This window comes from Anolis sagrei, chromosome 6 (genome assembly GCF_037176765.1).
Source record: "Anolis sagrei isolate rAnoSag1 chromosome 6, rAnoSag1.mat, whole genome shotgun sequence".
In the NCBI taxonomy this organism is placed as follows: domain Eukaryota; kingdom Metazoa; phylum Chordata; class Lepidosauria; order Squamata; family Dactyloidae; genus Anolis; species Anolis sagrei.
The window spans coordinates 12,803,685-12,822,480 of NC_090026.1; the positions used below are offsets into that span (position 1 = coordinate 12,803,685).

General features: G+C 41.3%; 1 protein-coding gene across 4 annotated transcripts in view; it reads right to left on the minus strand.

The window, feature by feature from the left end:
* RIPK3 (receptor interacting serine/threonine kinase 3) overlaps positions 1-17,560 on the minus strand; it is a 37,025-nt gene extending 19,465 nt beyond the window's left edge. Inside the window, exons 1-4 of one of the 4 annotated variants that reach the window (XM_067469786.1) lie at positions 17,286-17,560; positions 5,719-5,934; positions 4,052-4,382; positions 2,379-2,536 (exon numbers count right to left, since the gene is read on the minus strand). In XM_067469786.1, coding sequence (XP_067325887.1) covers positions 2,379-2,536; positions 4,052-4,382; positions 5,719-5,864 — 635 coding nt within the window. In that variant the 5' untranslated portion in view covers positions 5,865-5,934; positions 17,286-17,560. Of the gene's footprint in view, positions 1-2,378; positions 2,537-4,051; positions 4,383-5,698; positions 5,935-14,528; positions 14,674-17,285 lie in introns of those variants that run through there. The other 3 variants (XM_067469788.1, XM_067469787.1, XM_067469789.1) reach the window with 3 other exon arrangements.
* Positions 17,561-18,796: the final 1,236 nt, after the last annotated feature.

An 18,796-nucleotide genomic window follows, 5' to 3' on the forward strand; every position in this document is an offset into this window, starting at 1 on the left:
ATGAAGGTGGCCTTAGGAGGCTTCTGTACCTTTAATGGTGGTGTACAAGAGAGATTTCGACAAGGGATACTTGTGACCTGCTTGTGTGGCAAGCAACTGCTTTCAAAATTCTCTCTTCTGCATCAATAGAACAGACAAGCATCTTGAGCTCTGAGGATTACCTGGGAAGGAATCTCACTGGAGCAGTGGTTCTTAACCTGTGGGTCACAGACCACCAGTGGGCCACAAGGATGAAAATCTGGTCCATGAGCCCCCTTCCTCTTAATTTATTTATTTTAATATAATTCCGCTCCTTTCGTGCTGCCTTCCACTCTTTCCCTGTTGCTGACTATGGAATATGTTCTTGTGCTGGTACGTCTGTACCAGGAGCTCCAACTTTATTTTCTTTCTATTAAGTGTTTGCATGAATTCCAAAGTTTCAGGGATTCTGCAAAAAGGTGGCTTTTTTTGGTTTGCAGTCATAGTGCAAGTCACTTGTCTATCATTGTTAAGTTTGGATTTTGTTAAGTTAGAGGACGTGGACAAGCTTCACCTGCACAAAAGCTTCATTTCTCAAGACATTCCGGGAGAAAATTCCCAAAGCTCTGGCTGGGAGCTTGCAGCCTCTCAGCCTTACAGCATCTGAGGGAAACAGCCCTAAAGTCTTAAGAAATTCCGGAGGGATTTACAGACCCAAAGACCTCCAGCTGGAGAATCTGCAAGCCTTTACTGGTAGGTCTACTCGGTGCCCAAGACGCAGTTTGGATCCGGTTGTAGTTCCCACATCAGTAAAGCTTAGATAATAGACAGCCTGGGAGAGGTTAAAAAGGGGTTTTCCTCTCAAAGTATAAGAACAATTAACAAAGACAGTTGCCTGTCCCTTGTGGACAAGATTAAGGAAGCCACTAGTTTATTTAAAGCCTCGAAGCATTAGTTTGACTCATTAAAGATTAGAGAAATACCTGTTTAATTTGTTCTATAATAAAGGACTTTGTTTAACCTTTCAAGCCATCTAAAGACCATTTCTTCAGGAAAATCCTTGAGGGCCTCTTTCATGGCGCCCTGGCTTTCCACTGGGCACAAGGTGCATGTCCTATTTCAAAGACAATTATTACAGGCCCAGTGCGTGACAGAACAGTTCTGCATCAGAAACAAGAGCTGATGTGGTCTATCCAATGCAATTTTCTGAATCAGCATCCCAAACCAAATCTAAAGTTGACCAAAAACTGATTCATGACCCTCTGAGAACTAATGTAGGAGAGTGGTCCCTGGTCAAGTGATCCTTGGTCAAAAAAAGGTTGATAACCACTGCACTGGAGCATTGCAGCACTCCGAAATACCTGGAAGTTACTAGGACCATGCTCTGACTTACAAGAAGCACACTTGAATATCAAGCAAAAAGTGGGTGTTAGGAATAATATCATATGAAAGCTGACTGATCACAACCAGACACAGTGAAGACATTTGCCCTTGTGCTTTGCTACTCTGCTCCTGAATACACATGTCCAATGTGGAATACATCTCACCACATTAAAACAGTGGATGTGGCTCTTAATGAGGCATGCTGCATTATCACAGGATGTCTATGCCCCACACCACTGGAGAAATTATACTGTTTAGCTGGTATTGCACCACCTGGCTTTGATGGCATTGGTCCTAATGGCTTGTCTTGGGCTGCCAGAATCATCTCCTTTTTCAAAGTTCCATTTGTGAGCCACAGCCATGTTTTTTTCTTTATCAATAAAAGTATGGATTGTCAATGTTGCAATCCCAGGTGACTGCAGGATTGAAGAGAAACAACGGGAAAAGCTGACACGATATGAGGATTTAAAGATCGAACTGCAAAGACTCTGTCACAGGCCAGTCAAGGTGGTCCCAGTGGTGATTGGCACACTTGGCGCAGTGCCTAAAGACCTTGGCCTGCACTTAAACACAATTAGCGCTGACAAAATTACCATCTGCCAGCTGCAGAAGGCCACCTTACTGGGATCTGCACGCATTATTTGCCGATACATCAAACAGCCCTAGACACTTGGGAAGTGTCCGACATGTGATCTAGCTAGCATAGTGTCTGCTGTGGACTCATCTTATTGTGTTTCAAATAATAATAATAATAACAACAAGAACAACAATCATCATCATCATCATCATCACCATAATCAACAGAATATGGATCTTCCGGGTGGCCTTGGTTTGCATATCCCTGCATGGCAGAATGAGGTTGGATTGGATGGCCATGGGGGTCTCTTCCAGCTCTAGGATCCATTTCATTAATGAGAAAGGATCCTTCTCCAGCTTTCCATAGAGCAACTCTAGGTGAGACTGTCCTTAGATCTATGATGCTACAGATAAGTGTACTACTAACTGCCATCCTCACTGCACCCATTCCATGCGCTCACCTGTAGACATCGGTGCCAGGGGTCGGCTTGTAGGGGTCAGCAAAGGCCTCGGGTGGCAAGTACTCCAGTGTCCCACCATACTCTTCTTCTTCCACGGAGGCTTGACTGCCACTCCGAATTGTCCCACGTTTGAACTTAGAGAGCCCAAAATCAGCCACCTAAATCAAGAAATATAAACAGCAGAAAATGAGATGCACTCATTATACAAGCGAGCCAGCGCTGTATAGAAATTTACATATTGGATTATTGCTGCATCTATATTGCAAAATGAATGCAGCTTGACACCTCTATCACTGTGTTGTCAAAGGCTTTTATGGCTGAAATCACTGGGCTGCTATGAGTTTTCCGGGTCACATGGCTGTGTTCCAGAAGCATTCTCTCCTGACGTTTCGCCCATATCTGTGGCAGACATCCTCAGAATCAGCTCCAGCTCCCCATGCGGAGACATGAGCAAAGCCTCCCACAAGGATGGTAAAAACATCAAAACATCTGGCCGTCCCCTGGGCAACGTCCTCGCAGATGGCTATTTCTCTCACACCAGAAACGACTTGCTGTTTCACAAGTCACTCCTGACACATACAAAAATTCCTCAGAGGTTGTGAGGTTTGTTCAGTGAACTGAACCACCTAAATTAGGCTCTACAGGTCAACGGAGACTCCACCACAGACATCAGAAGAGCTGCAAGATTAAAAACAAGCCACGAGAATAAATACAAAGATCCATCCAGAGGAAAAGTGTTCTTACCATACATCAAGGGAACCACTAACTGCATAGGGAAGCTACTGAAGAAACACAACCTACAAACTATCTACAGACCCACTAAGAAAATCCAACAAATGCTATGTTCAGCAAAGGACAAGAGGGATCCTCTCAGCTCTGCAGGAGTCTACCGTGTACCATGCAGCTGTGGACAACCCTGAACATTCCACAGATATATAAACCTCATGTGCCTAGTTTCCAACAGACCTCACAACCTCTGGGGATACCTGCCATAGATGTGGGTGAAACATCAGGAGAGACTGCTTCTGGAACATGGCCATACAGCCCGGAAAACTCACAGCAACCCCTATCACTGTGGTGTTTTTAATTACTTTAATTTTGTGAGTATGGTTAGCCCTCCACATTTGCTGGGGATAACGACGCTGGATCAGCATCAATACACAAATTGAAAAACACTATTTTGTAATCTAAGAAAACATCTGCCTAGGAATATCTAGGTCCTCCAGTGTGAGCAATTTCTTCCAGAAGCTAACCATAGAGTTATGCTGGAGAACCGCAAATCCCTAGAAAAGCATTCGCTCTAGTAATTTAGGAATGTCTAGGCCCTCCAACACATCCCTATGGCAGAAATTGATCACAGATTCACATTTGAGGACCAAGAGTTTCCAAGAAAGAACATATTAATTAGATCAGTGAATAACCAAATCCACAAAAGCGAAACCTGTAAATGTGGAGTGTGGGTAGTTTAGTTATATCACCTTTTATATTTTATTTAACATATATGCCAGGAAACTGCATTGAATAGATTCCCAATTGGAGGGAAAGTAAGGAAATAAATAAAGATGATAGTGATTGTGCTAGTGGTGGTGATTTGGGGTAATTCCCACACTTGTTGCCCTTCCATAAAGCTACACCTATGCTTGACATTAAAAAAGTGAGAGAAGATAGCTCACCTTGGCATCCAAAACTGCATCGAGCAAGATGTTGCCCAATTTGAGGTCGAGATGTAACAACGGAGGGCTGAGGCTGTGTAGGTAATTCATCCCCAGAGCCACATGAAAGAGGATGCGAAACCGAAGGGCCCAAGGAATAAAGTTGACCTGGTTCATCAGGTCAGATAGGCTGCCGTTTTCCATGTACTCCATCACAAGGCCCACACTGGGATTGTCCAGCTGCAGTTTGTCTACACAGATGCCATAGAAACGCACGACATAGAGAAAACGTGCCTTGACCATGGCCCGGGCTTCATTCAGGAGTTCCTTTTGGGTGAAGGAAGTGGAGCTGATGGGCAGATGAGAAACAACAGTGTAAAAAGAAAAAAGTAAACAAAAGGATAGAAGTAAAAAATTAGAATCAGAAAATCATAGAGTTGGAAGGGCCATCCAATGCTACCCACCACCATCAGGAAAACAAATCAAAGCACTCTTGCCAAATGGTCCTCTAGCCTCTACTTAAAAACCTCCAGAGAAAAAGACTCCACCACACTTCCAGGCAGCCTATTCCACTCCCAAAAAGCTCATCAAGTTCTGCCTCGTGTTTAGGTGGAATCTCTTGCCCTGCAACTTAAATCCATTGTTCTGTGTCCTAGCCTCCAGAGCAGCAGAAAACAAGCTTCTAGGCATGGGCAATCCATGGTTCTAAATGGTTCTAAAGTACTTACAAAACTAGAAGGTGCTGGTGCTTTGCTTCTACAGTGGTGGTGAAACTTTCAGAACTCTAACAAAACTTTCAAAATTTCATTATTATTTCATTATTAGTGATTTTTATAACAGAACTAATTAGGAACTGCCATTTATAATGACATTTTGAAAGTTTTGTTAAAGTTCTGAAATTTTTACCACCAGAACTTTAGCAACACTTTAGAAGCAAAGCACCAGTGCACCTAGTTTTGTAAGTACTTTAGAACCATTTAGAACCATGGGTTGCCCATGCTGACAAGCTTCCCCTTCCTCAATGAGACATACTTTCCTATTGTTATGCATGTCTATCATGTTCCTTCTCTTCTCCAAACTAAATATACCCAGCTCCCTCATAGGTTTGGCTTCCAGACCTTTGTTCATTTTGGCCATGCTTCTCTGGACACATTCCAGCTTCTCCATATCCTTCTCGAATTATGGTGCTCAGAATGAGACACAAGATTGGATTGTACTGTTGAAACATTGGAAAGTCTTGAGTCTTGATGCTACACTCAAGCTGGGGATCTCAGCCTAATACATCTCATGGTCAAACTGGAGGTCTTCAAGGGATAACCTTCCATTGACTATATCATAGAGTACATTTACACTGAACACTTAGGTTCGTGTGAGGATATATCAGCTCTGCAGTGGCTAAATACCACATGGGGCTGATCTGGCTGAACTCATGGCAAGGCTATCTAATGTAGTCTTGCTCTGGGTTTTGCTAACTTAGCAAAAAACCCAAATGATGAACTAGAATCTAACTGGGACCAGCTGCAACCGTCTTGATAGCCATTTTGTGCTCCCTGGGCTTAGGAGTCCCAAAGAGGCCCCCTTTCCTGGTCTATGCAGAAGAGCCCAAAGATGGCTTTCCAGTCTCTAAATGATATTCAGTCATTTTTTTTCTCAGCTAACCCATCATACCCTCTAGCCCTTGCTTTTACCGACTAAGGATCTTCAGTGCCACATCAATTCCCCAGTCTTGATGCCGAGCCCGGTAGATAATACCAAAGGACCCTTGACTGATGAACTGAAAGTCTTTGATGCTGTCGCGACTGATCTCTTCGTAGAATTCATTGTGAGCAGCCATCTTTGCGAAAGCTCCTCTTCCAGCAGCGAGGGGTGTCTCAGTTTTGGTTCATGCTCAACCCTGTCTTAATCTGGAGGAAAAGAACAGATAGAGGTGCCTTTAGTGTCACTAAGATGAGAGAACTCACTAGGGCAGTTGAAATAGCAGAAGGTGACACACACAGCAATGGCACGGGCAATACTGGGAACAAATCCTTCTCTCAAATCAGTCTTGAAGTGCATTCAGAGGTATCTATAGTGAGCAGAACATCATATAATGGCCTAAATACCCTAAAAGTTGCCACACCGCAAGCCTGAAGCCACCTATGACACAAGAGTCCAGAGTAGAAGCAAACATTTCATTGAAAAAATACACAAAAGATATATAGTAAAAAAGTAGGAATAATGAAATAAGGTGTAGAGTCCAAAAAGTCAGCAATCAATTGTCTCTTATAAATCTAAAAGCAATACAGTCCAAAGATAGTCCCAAAATAGTCCCAAAGGCAGCTTAAGTCCATAAGAAAAACTTGAACAAGAATACAAAACAAGAACATGGAGAACTCCCAGAATACTTAAATCCAAAACCAAGAGTTGAAACAAGAACTAAAGAACCCAGGCCTAGTTGTACTTGAAAGCCACATTGCCTGAACTGACATCAGAGTGCTTGTTGGCTCCCAATAAACAGACATGAAAGCATTACGTCTACCCTGGAATTTCTGCTTCCCACAAAGCCGTATCTTTGTGGCTATCTGCTCTAATCTGCAAGTGTGCTTCCTTGCTTAGGTCAGTATCACCGGGTTCTTTCCCTTGAGAGTTTCTCATCAATTCGTCTTCACTAGACTCCTTATCTCATTGGTTCTCAACCTGTGGGTCCCCAGGTGTTTTGGCCTTCAAATCCCAGAAATCCTAACAGCTGTTAAACTGGCTGGGATTTCTGAAACTTGTAGGCCAAAACACCTGGGGACCTACAGGTTTAGAACTACTGCCTTATCAAGACAGGATGATTCCAACTCCTGTGACTGGCCTTGAGGTTCAGAGGCAATTATATTCTCAGGCCCTACATCTGTGCCTGCATCAGAATGAATCCCAAGAAAGCCCACAATCCCGTCTGACTCTTAAGTCATCAGTGAACCCATCAGCCCCTGGCTGCCGTGACTGCTGCTGAGCTAAAACAAAAACACCAGATTCCATCTGAGCATAGAAGCAATGCATGATCAACTATGGTTAGTTTGTGGATGGGGGCAGCAACAAATAACAGGTGCTATAGACTCTGTCTTAGAGGAAAGAACTGTCAAAACCATCTTTTAAGTATTCCTTGCCTAAGAAAATCCTACGAAATTCATGGGGTCACCATAAATAACCTGAAGGCACAAGCACACACATTATGTCAATACATAGTCTTTTCTTAGGCTGTGGAGAAAGGTTTAACCTCTTCTTGGTCAAGTAACTATGAAACATATGAAGGGAATCTCAGGAAATTTGGTTGCAGCACCGGAGAATAGGGGCAACCACTTTACAGGAAGGCAGAATACTCCCAACTCCATGTTTTGCAGGATTTTTACCTCTATGCATATGCCACCTGCGATGTTTTCAAGGTTTTCAAGGCTCATGGTGAAGAAGCAGATTAATGGCAACATGTCTTTGTCCACCCATCTTTCTTCTCTACTGGTGTCACTGTCATTCCATTATCAGATGCTATTAAAATGCCCCACTTTGCATTTTGTACTTTAATTGATGCAAGTGAAATTCAAAGTGCAAAAGCAGTTCACATTCAGTTAATTCAGAAGGGAGAAAAGGAGAGGAGGCAGAGGACTGCCCCCTTCACGGAGGACTCAGACTCCATCTACCCTGCCATATAATGCACTTTCAGAATGCGGTTTAATTGCACCAAATTTCATTATATGGCAGTATAGACTCATATAATGCAGTTAAACAGCATTCTCAAATTGCATTATATGGCATTGTAGATCATAGAATCTTAGAGTTGGAAGAGACCACATGGGCCATCCTATGCAACTCCCTGCCATGCAGGAAAAACACATTCAAAGTACCCTGAGAGATCCGGCCGTCTGGCCTCTGCTTAAAAGCTTCCAAGGAAGGAGCCTCCACTACATTCAGAATCAGAGTCTTTCACTGCTGAACAGCTCTTATAGTCAGGAAGCTCTTCCTAATTTTCAGGTGGAATATCCTTTTCTTGTAATTTGAACCCATTGATCTGAGTCCTAGTTTCCAGAGCAGCAGGAAACAAGCCTGTTCCCTCTTCCTCCTTTCACATATTTATACATGGCTTTCATGCCTCTTCTCAGCCTTCTCTTCCGCAGGCTAAACACACAGCTCTTTAAAACACTCCTCATAGCGCATGGTCTCCAGACCTTTGGTCATTTTATTTGCCCTCTTCCTCTGGACACCTTCCAGTTTGTCAATATCTCTTTTAAACTGTGGTTCCCAGAATTGGACACAGTATTCCAGGTGAGATTTAACCAAAGCAGAATAGAGAGGCATCATGATTTCCCTTGATCTAGACACTAGACTTCTTTTGATGCAGCCCAAAATCCCATTGTCTTTTTAGCCACTGCATCACACTGTTGGCCCACGATAAATTGTTGTCCACGAAGGGCCCTTCTAAACCTGTAGGTCCCCAGGTGTTTTGGCCTACAACTCCCAGAAATGCGGGCCCTGTCGAACTTTTACCTGAGGTGTCCAAACGAACTAATTGGCGACAAAGCAGGAAAACCCTGTAAGGCCCAAGTCTAATGGGGTATGGACCCTGTGGGGACTGACCCACAGGTAGTCTCAAAACTATCCAGGGGTCAGTCCTCACACTCCTTTTGATTCTTCAAGCTTCCAAAAGCCTGGAGAACCAAGGGGAGCACTCACCCACTCCCCATACTGCCCCCAAAGCCCTTAAAATAAGTAAAAACTTCCCGGGTCATCATAACATCTCTCCGGAAGCCTCCTGGTGTGTAGGAATGATATGCCAGGAGGCCTCTGGAGAAGAATCTTGGCAGCCTGGTATATTTTTACTTATTTTAAGGGCTTTTAGGAGCAATTTTTGGAGTGGCCCCATACCAGTGCAGTACTTACCATGCTAGCACGGGGACAGCCAACTGGGAAAGCCCGGGCCTTTGGTAAGGAGTCGGGATTTCCAACCAATTCAGAATAAGTGTCTTTAACATGCTCCGAAGTGGGTTTAAGCCATGTCTGGAAGCGCCTAAAGACTTTAAGATCTGTACTGTTGTTGAGTCAGTGTTGATTCTGTATTTCTGCATTTCATATTTTCTGTCTAAGTGGAGTATCTTATATTTGTCCTTGCTGAAATTTGTTTTATTAGTATTGACCGATCAGCTCTCTGGTTTGTTAAGGTTGTTTTGAATTTTGATGCTGTCCTCTGGAGTATTAGCTATCCCTCCTAATTAGGTGTCACCTGCAAAATTTATAATATTGTAATGTATTGCAATATAATACTACTACTAATAATATGATATTATAATTATATATTTATATTACATGTAATATTACTAATAATATTACAGTATAATTGATATAGTGCAATATAGCAATATTTAAAACTGATATTGTACTATGTTAATAATATATTGTATGTATATATACCTTGTACGCCGCTCTGAGTCCCCTTCGGGGTGAGAAGGGCGGCATATAAATGTCGTAAATAAATAAATAAATAAATAAATAAACCTGATAAGCAGGCCCTCTAAACCTTCAAGTCATTAATAAAGATGTTGAACAGAACTGGGGCCAGAACCTAACCCTGCGGCACTCCACTAGTCACTTCTTTCCAGTATGAAGAGGAATCATTGGGGAGCACCATCCAAGCTTCGTCAATTACAGATCGATCTAATAGTAGCCTCAGGCAAAAGCAAACTACTCCAGCCTCTCCTAGCTTGTGCATTCTTCATCTATATCATTTCTGGGATTAACATAACTAAAAAACCACTAGACAAATTGCTGCCAAATTTGGCCACAAGACATCTACTAACCTAAGGAGTGACCATCACTCATAAAAACACTGAAAAACACAGCAGAAAGGACTTAAAAAGCCAAAAAAGCAAAAGGACACTACAGCATATGCGCAGAAATGAGCCCCCCCCCCCCCTCGGCAAACAAAACACACAATAGCATACCCACACTCTCTTCTGGACTACAGCTCCAAATGGACTGCTTCCAAGCTGCAAGCTTTCTTGGATTTTTTTTTGGGAGAGCATTCAATCCCTGCATATTTCCAATTTCCTATTCCTGGACTGCAATTCCCAGCAATCCTCCAGATAGGTAGATTAGATAGAAATAGATGGATAGGTAATAGATATAATGATCAGGAGGACTGCTGGGAGTTGCAATCCAAGAATAGGTAGAGAAGGAAAGGGGGGGGGAAGAAAAGGTGCAGGGGAGGAAGGGAAGAGAAGGAAAGAAGGAAGGAAGGAAGGAAGGAAGGAAGGAAGGAAGGAAGGAAGGAAGGAGAGAGAGAGAGAGAGAAAGAAAGAAAGAAAGAAAGAAAGAAAGAAAGAAAGAAAGGAGGGAGGGAGGGAGGGAAGGAAAAGGAAGGAAGGAAGGAAGGAAGGAAGGAAGGAAGGAGAGAAAGAAAGATGAGAAAGAGGGAGGAAAGGTTGGTCACAGCAACGTGTGGTGGGTACAGCTAGTTATTAATAACACAGCCCAACAAAAAACACCAACAACATTATTATGGTGTCTTTTTAGGCCTGTTCATGGGGTTGCTTGAGGTGTTGATTCAGAAAACTGTATTGGATAGACCACATCGTATCTAGTTTCTTAGATAAGGTTTATCATGGTTTTCTATGAGCAGGCAGATAAAGAGTGGCATATGGTATGTGTTCTGTATCTCAAAATTAGAGCTGTTAAGGGAGCACTGGTGCGATTTTTGGAATCAGTACGTCAAATAGACCCAGAAATAGGGCTAACATTTGAGGCACTAAAATGTGTGTTAGCCAGTGGCCATCTTAACCGCACTTCGATGATGGTGGCCACAACTGTCCTGATGTTCATCTATGAAATGTTTTCAGCTCTACAGCATACAATTTATGGATGAGATTTCGATGCCACAGGATGTGGTTGATGGCTGGCGACAAACTCAAGAAGGGAGCAGATCCAGAGTGAGCCAAAGTCAAACTTATGAAATTTCCTTTCATTTATTACTCGAATCCCAGACGGAACAATGTATAAATGAGTGACTCAGCAACACAGACTGAGAACAAAGACAGAAAATGCTTCCTTGAGCTCAGCCAGCGCACAGCAATCTTCGAAACCAGAAATGTAGCATGCAGTCGAAGCCTTTTATGCGCCCATTTATGGCGCTCTGGTTTTCGCAATCCTGGAGCCGTCTTGATTTCAGCCGCCTCATTTAGAAAGGGCTTGTTATTCTTAATAGGGATGAGATGAATATTTATTACTTTCTGGCTTATTACAAAGGATGTCCCAACACTAAGGAAATCCCGCCTGAGAAAAAGAGAACAGCTATAAACTATTCCAGAGGTTTTGTAGTTTGAGGCTTTTTTCAGAACATTTCATTTGCTTGGAAATTCATGTGGTTGGTTTTGGGTTTTTTTAGAAGCACAAAAAATATGTTTTTCATGCAGAAAAGGCACGTATTATTTTTAAAAGGACTCAAACAGACGCCAATGTCTGAAAGACCATTTTCTGTATAGCAGAACCAAAAGTATTTTGGCACAGATGAGTTGTCCTAAGGATGTCCCAAAAGTGCAACCAGCAATCAAGAATTGCAGAAGTCCTTGGTATTCCCTTCCACTGGGGAGATGGGTATAGAAATTGCATAGACTTTCATGCAAAGATGAAATGAAACAGTGGTTCTCAAAGCCTTTGGGGGTCAAATGTCCCTTTCACAGGGGTCACCTAAAACCATCGGTGTAATGATGCCACCAATTTGTGACGAGGCCACTAATTTGTAAAGAGTTTGTAAAGGAGCCACCAATTTGTAAGGGTTTATTAATTTAATAGCGTAGCTAATAGCTAGTGATATTGACTTGGTCTTTCTTTAACGTGTAGAGTGACTTAACTTGTAAAGGAATTGTAACAGAGACTGGGCTTTAAAGAAAAACAGTAACAAATTTATTGAAATATAGAAGGAGCATGATGGTTTCAATGTTTCTTACTCTTAGAGGCATGTATCTTCATAGGTTACATTTATAACATTTCTTAAACAACTCTGGAAAAGACTCTTCCTTCCACTAAACAGGTTTCAAACTTATTTTTCTTCAAACTGTGTTTTTTTCCTTAATAGACTATTTCAGTTACAAGCTTATTCTTTCTTTGTGATGTTTCTGTTGCAATAGAGATTCTCACTAAGTTTCTCTAACCCTTATTATTATTATTATTATTATTATTATTATTATTATTATTTACTTTATTTACTTTATTTGTATACTGCTCTTCTCGGTCCTAAGGCGACTCAGAGCGGTTAACAACAATAATTCAGTATACACAATAGGAAATCATTGGACATTTAAAAACAGTAGCATAGCAATTAATTAGACACCAATACATCAATATAACAAATCCATCACATCTCATCAATAAAATCAGAATCCTTTCTCTCATACACTAACTGTTAATATAAATAAGTCAACTCGACTTATTTAAACTACTCAGGCTAAAAGCCAAAACCTTTCTGATTCTCACTACTATAGAATCAGCCTTTCCCTGTAGTTTTAAACTACAGAATACCTTCCTGGTTCTCACTACTACAGAACCAGCCACTCCTACAGTTCACAGACTGTAGACTAACTTACTGGTTCTCAACACACACTAGAACCAGCCTCTCCTGTAGTTCGCTGATTACAGACTAACTGTTTTAAAATGGCTGCCCTGCCAAATGGCAGTTGGCTCCACCCCTGTTTCCATAGTAACCCAGCTCAACATGAGTTGAGCTGGCCACCATCCCATTCTCTATTTTTGCATTTCATTTTTTCTGCCTAAGTAGAGTATTTTGCATTTGTCCTTGTTGAAATTCATTTTGTTAGATTTGGCCAATCAGCTCTCTAATTTATTACAGTCATTTTGAATTCTGATGCTGTCCTCTGGAGTATTAGCTATCTCTGCTAATTAGGTGTCACCCAGCCTTCACTTCCCAGAGGCTTCTTTTTCTCTAGACATCACCTAGCCTTGCCCCCTCCAACATTTTAGGAGGAAGAGACAGGAGCAACAGAGGTGAGGTTTGCTTTGAAGCCAAGAGGGAAGAGAGCAGGAGGGGGGGAAGGGAGACGGTAAAGGGTGGGGGTCTGGGAGGGAAGGACGGCAGGGCTTAGAGGGGTGTGGAGTGGCCCCTCCATGGCTGAATTCCCAAGGAGAGAGAGACATAACAATGAAAATACATCCTGCATAGCATATATTTACATTATGATTCATAACAGTCACAAAATTACAGTGATGAAGTAGCAACGAAAATAATGTTATGATTGGGAGTCACCACAATATGAGGAACTGTATTAAAGGGTCATAGAATTAGGAAGGTTGAGAACCACTGAAATAAAAGAAAGGTTTACATCATAGGGTACAGCTGCTCTGTAGAATGAATGCAGATTGATGCCACATTAACTGCCATGACTCGATGATACAAATCATGGGAATTGTAGATGTCCGAACCACCAGCACTATTTGGCAAAGAAGGTTAAAAGCCCCATAAAACCATAGCACCCACGATTACATAGCAATGAGCAACAGCTGTTAAAGTGGGGTCAGACTGCATTAATTCTACAGTGTAGATGTGCCCTAGGTAATGTATATGGCTTTCCTGTTTCTCACTTTATTATGATGGGTAGATCAAGCAAAGGGTTTTTAATCCTCGGAGCAACCTAAAACATGGATCACCAACTGCTGCAATGGTGGGATCTATGCAGCAAAAAGGGCCGCAGTGGTGCATCGGGTTAAACCACTGAGCTGTGGAACTTGCTGGCCGAAAGGTCAGCAGTTTGAATATGTGGAGTGGGGTGATCTCCCATTGTTAGTCCCAGCTTCTGCCAACTTAGAAGTTTGAAGAAATGCAAATGGGAGTAGATAAATACGTACAGCTCCAGCAAGAAGGTAACAGCGCTCCATTAAGTCATGCTGGCCACAGCATGACTTAATGGCCTTAGAAATGGAGATGAGCACCATCTCCCAGAGTCAGACATGACTAGACTTAATGTCAAGGGGAAACCTTTAACTTTACCTTTACTATGCAGCAAAAAAACCCCTCACAATTCTTACATTACAAAACACTCTTTTCCAGAAATTACTTTAGAATTACTTTAGGTTCTTTGAGCAATATTTGGTAGAAAAATGTTGGCTTTTAAGAGTGTTTTTGTGAAAGCCACCCTGCCGTCTTTGCACATATACATGAAAAAAGTGAGGAAGTTGTGCAAAAAATGCCGCAAGTGTACAAAAGCACTTTTTTTCAGGCATAAACACTGCATGTTTTCACTTAGGATGTGTGAATGCAAAGTGAAACCCTGTACAAAATTCACAGTTCCTTGTTATTATTACTGATCTTTTTTGACATGTCAGAAAAGCCGTTATTTTCCAATAGGAAATTGAACAAGGTCTGCGGTAGCACAGTGGGTTAAAACACCAGCTGCAGAAAATCTTGCTGACCAGAAGGTAGGCAGTCCAAAGCCATGGATGGGGTGAGATCCCACCGTCAGCCCAAGCTTCTGTTTACCTAGCTGTTCGAAAACAGTAATGTGTGTAGATCAACAGGGACTGCTTTGGCGGTGAGGGAAAAGACACCCATGAAGACATGCCAACAATCCAATCAGGAAGGCATCCATGGAGAACAGGCTCCTTAGCATGGAAAATGGAACATCAGCACCTCCCTATGGCCAGAGAAGAGCACAGTCTCCAGATGCTGGAGCTGAAAAAGAGGGAAGCCTTTGCCTTTGCCTCTGTCTATGTACTGTCTGTCTTTGTTGTTAATTGTATAATGGTACTGAATGTTTGCCATATATGTGTTCTGTAATCCACTCTGAGTCCCCTTGGGGAGATAGAGCAGAATATAAGTAAAGTATATTATTATTATTATTATTATTATTATTATTATTATTAACAGTGAATATTGTTTCCATCTCTGCCTCATACACACATGCAGTGGGTCTTTGGTATCAACGGAGGTTCGGTTTCATGGATACCAAAATCTATGAATGCTCAAGTCCCGTTATATACAATAGCATATAGTGAGATGGTGTCCCTACTATAAAATGGCAGAATCAACCTTTGCTGTTTGAAAGGATTTTTTTGGCAGGGAGGGGGAACAATTGAGTCCAGGCTGCAAAAAAATTGCTATACTTTTTTAACCCGAGAGAATATCTCTCTAGGAAATCAGGGACTCAGAGCGGCTTACAAGTTATATGTAAATACAATATATTATATTATTAGCATAACACCATATTAGTATTATATATTATTATATTGTACTATACCACTATACTGCAATACTATTAGTAATATTAGATGCATATATTATTATTATTATATTATATTGTATTACAATATTATGATAAATATTATATGTACATACAATATATTATATTATTAGCATAGCACAATGTTAGTATTATATATTACTATATTGTACTATACCACTATACTATAATATTATTAGCAATATTACATATAATATATTTCTTGATTTAAGTCGTTGACGTGCTGGCTGATATCCAAACAGGGGATGAGCTGGAGATGTCACTGCCTTGGTCCTTTCACTGTTGGCTAATACAATTGTCTGGTTGCCCCTGACATGATAAATAAATAAATATGTAATATATAATATAAAATTATTATATTGTATTACATTATAATATTATTATCATTTATTTATTTATTTATTTATTACAACAGTAATGGTGATCTGGCAAGACTATCTCACAACTGTAAACTTTTAAAGAATTCCTTCCCCAACTGCTTGGGTCCCTGATTGTCCATGACTTAGAGGAGGAAGGAGCATGGAAAGCAAGTAGGTCTTCACTTTCCAGACAAACCGATATCCTAGGATATGATACCAGGTTTTCTGCTTAAACCTGCATTATATGAGTTTGCACTGACAGGTAATCTGAAATAAACAGAAAACCTGGAATGAGATTTTGGAATATAGGATCTGTCTGGAAGAGCCCTAAGGCTGCAATTACAATGTGTAATGATTTCCACTTGACATCACTGCCACTGCTGTGCCTCAAGGCTATGGAATCATGGGAGTTGTAGTTTAATAAAGTCTTCAGCCTTCATTTCCTGAAAGTGCTGGGCCCCCACCAAACTAGAGCTCCAGGGAGTGCATAGGGTTAGGATCATAAAATAATAGTAAAGGTGTTTCCAGTGATGATCGGCACACTGGGTGCAGTGCTTAAAGACCTTGGCCTCACTCAAACACAATCGGCACTGACAATATTACCATCTGTCAGCTGCAAAAGGCCACCCTACTCGGATCTGCATGCATTATTCGCTGATGCATCACACAGTCCTAGACACTTGGGGAGTGTCCGACGTATGATCCAATACAATAGCCAGCATATGACTTTGTTTGCTGTGTGTGCTCATCTTGTTGTGTTTCTAATAATAATAATAATAATAATTTTATTTCTAACATTGCTAAAACACTCCATAAAAACACACAATCATTTGAAAACACTCCATAAAAACACAAATAATCTGTCCTTGTTTATCTCGTGTTTATCTCGTGTTTATTGTCTGTTGTTGTTGTGTTGAGACCCTGGCCTTTGTAAGCCGCATTGAGTCCTTTGGGAGATGCTACCAGGGTACAAATAAAGTTTAATAATAATAATAATAATAATAATAATAATATCTCGCCTGAGTTTTTAATCTGTTTTTACCCAGTTTCCTTTTATCCATTACATGTAGCTCGCCCATGTTATTGTGATAGTGTTTATTGTAACTTTATATTGCTATGTTGTCTTTTGTTTTATGTAATTGCGTTATTATTGTTTATTATTTGCGTTTTCGGTTTTGTTTTATTTTATGTAATTGTTGTTTTGGGCTAGGTTTCATGTAAGCCGCACCGAGTCCCCATCGGGGAGATAGAGCGGGATACAAATAAAGTTTATTATTATTATTATTATTTATATTAAAACATATTTACATAAAATATACATTAAAACACACAAAATAAAAGTGATAAATAGGTTAAAGTTATACATAAGTTTAAAAGAATCCTAGGGCTGGAAGGGACCCCCAAGGGTCATCCAGTCCAACCTTATTCTGCCATGCAAGAAGGCACAATTAAAGCACTCCTGATAGATGACCATCCAGCCTCTGCATTCCACAACCCAGATGGAGCCAGAGGGAACTCAGAAAAATAAAGAGCCCTCTTTATTTTTCCTTTCTTCCTCTTTCTCTCTCTGTCTCTGTCTGCATTTCCTTCCCCCCTCCCTCTCACCCTTTTCCCACTCCTCTCCAGTTCTCCCAGTACCTTTCTCTCTCTCTCTCTTTCTCCTCCAAGTCTCTCCTCGAGAGCAACAGAGCCTGGCTTCAGCCTTTGCCAGACATGGCTGGCTTTTTCTTCATTTCCGCTTCTCTTCCTGCTCAAACAGCCCTCCAGCAGCTTCCCTTCCAGCGGTTTACTTTCTCTTTCACAACTGTTTTGCTTGCTTTTTTTGAGTAGTGTGATTTCCTGCTTTTCCCAGGGGGCGTCTGTCTACACTGTAGAATGAATGCACTTGGACACCACTTGAGCTGCCCTGGCAGAATGCTACAGGCTGCTGGGGTTTACAGTTTGGTTACCAGCACTCTGAGGGCCCTTCCACACAGCCCTATATTCCAGAAATGGCAGAAAATTCCACAATATCTGAGTGTGGACTTAGATAACCCAGTTCAAAGCAAATATTGTGGGATTTTCAAAAATTCATTATTATTTTGTAATTGGCGATTTTTATGACAGAACCAATTAGGAACTGCCATTTATAACACAATTTTGAACGTTTTGTTAAGAGTTCTGAAATTTTTACCACCAGAACTTTAGCAACACTGTAAGTACTTTAGAATAATTTAGAACAGCGTTTCTCAACCTGGGGGTCGGGACCCCTTGGGGGGGGGGGTCGCAAGGGGGTGTCAGAGGGGTCACCAAAGACCATCAGAAAACACAGTATTTTCTGTTGGTCATGGGGTTCTGTGTGGGAAGTTTGGCCCAATTCTATCATTGGTGGAGTTCAGAATGCTCTTTGATTGTAGGTGAACTATAAATCCCAGCAACTACAACCCCCAAATGTCAAGTATTTCTCCCAAACTCCACCAGTGTTCACATTTGGGCATATTGAGTATCAGTACCAAGTTTGGTCCTGATCCATCATTGTTTGAGTCCACAGTGCTCTCTGGATATAGGTGGACTACAACTCCAAAACTCAAGGTCAATGCCCACCAAACCTTTCCAGTATTTTCTGTTGGTCATGGGAGTTCTGTGTGCCAAGTTTGGTTCCTATTTCATCATTGGTGGAGTTCAGAATGCTCTTTGATTGTAGATGAACTATAAATCCCAGTAATTACAACTCCCAAATGACAAAATCAGCCCCATCAGTAATCAGATTTGAGCATATCGGGTATTTGTGCCATATTTGGTGCAGTGAATGAAAATACATCCTGCATATCAGATATTTACATGCTGATTCATAACAAAATTATGAAGTAGCAAAATTACAGTTATGGGATAACAACGAAAATAATGTTATGGTTGGGGGTCACCACAACATGAGGAACTGTATTAAGGGGTCGCGACATTAGGAAGGTTGAGAACCACTGATTTAGAACCATGAATTGCCCATGCCTAATGCCTGGTATAGAATCTTAGAGTTGGAAGAGACCACATGGGGCATCTAGTCCAAACCCCTGCCATGCAGGAAAAGCACAATCAAAGCACCCCTGACAAATGGCCATCCAGCCTAATCTTCCAAGGAAGGAGTTTACAGCATACATAGAGCCCATGACAAG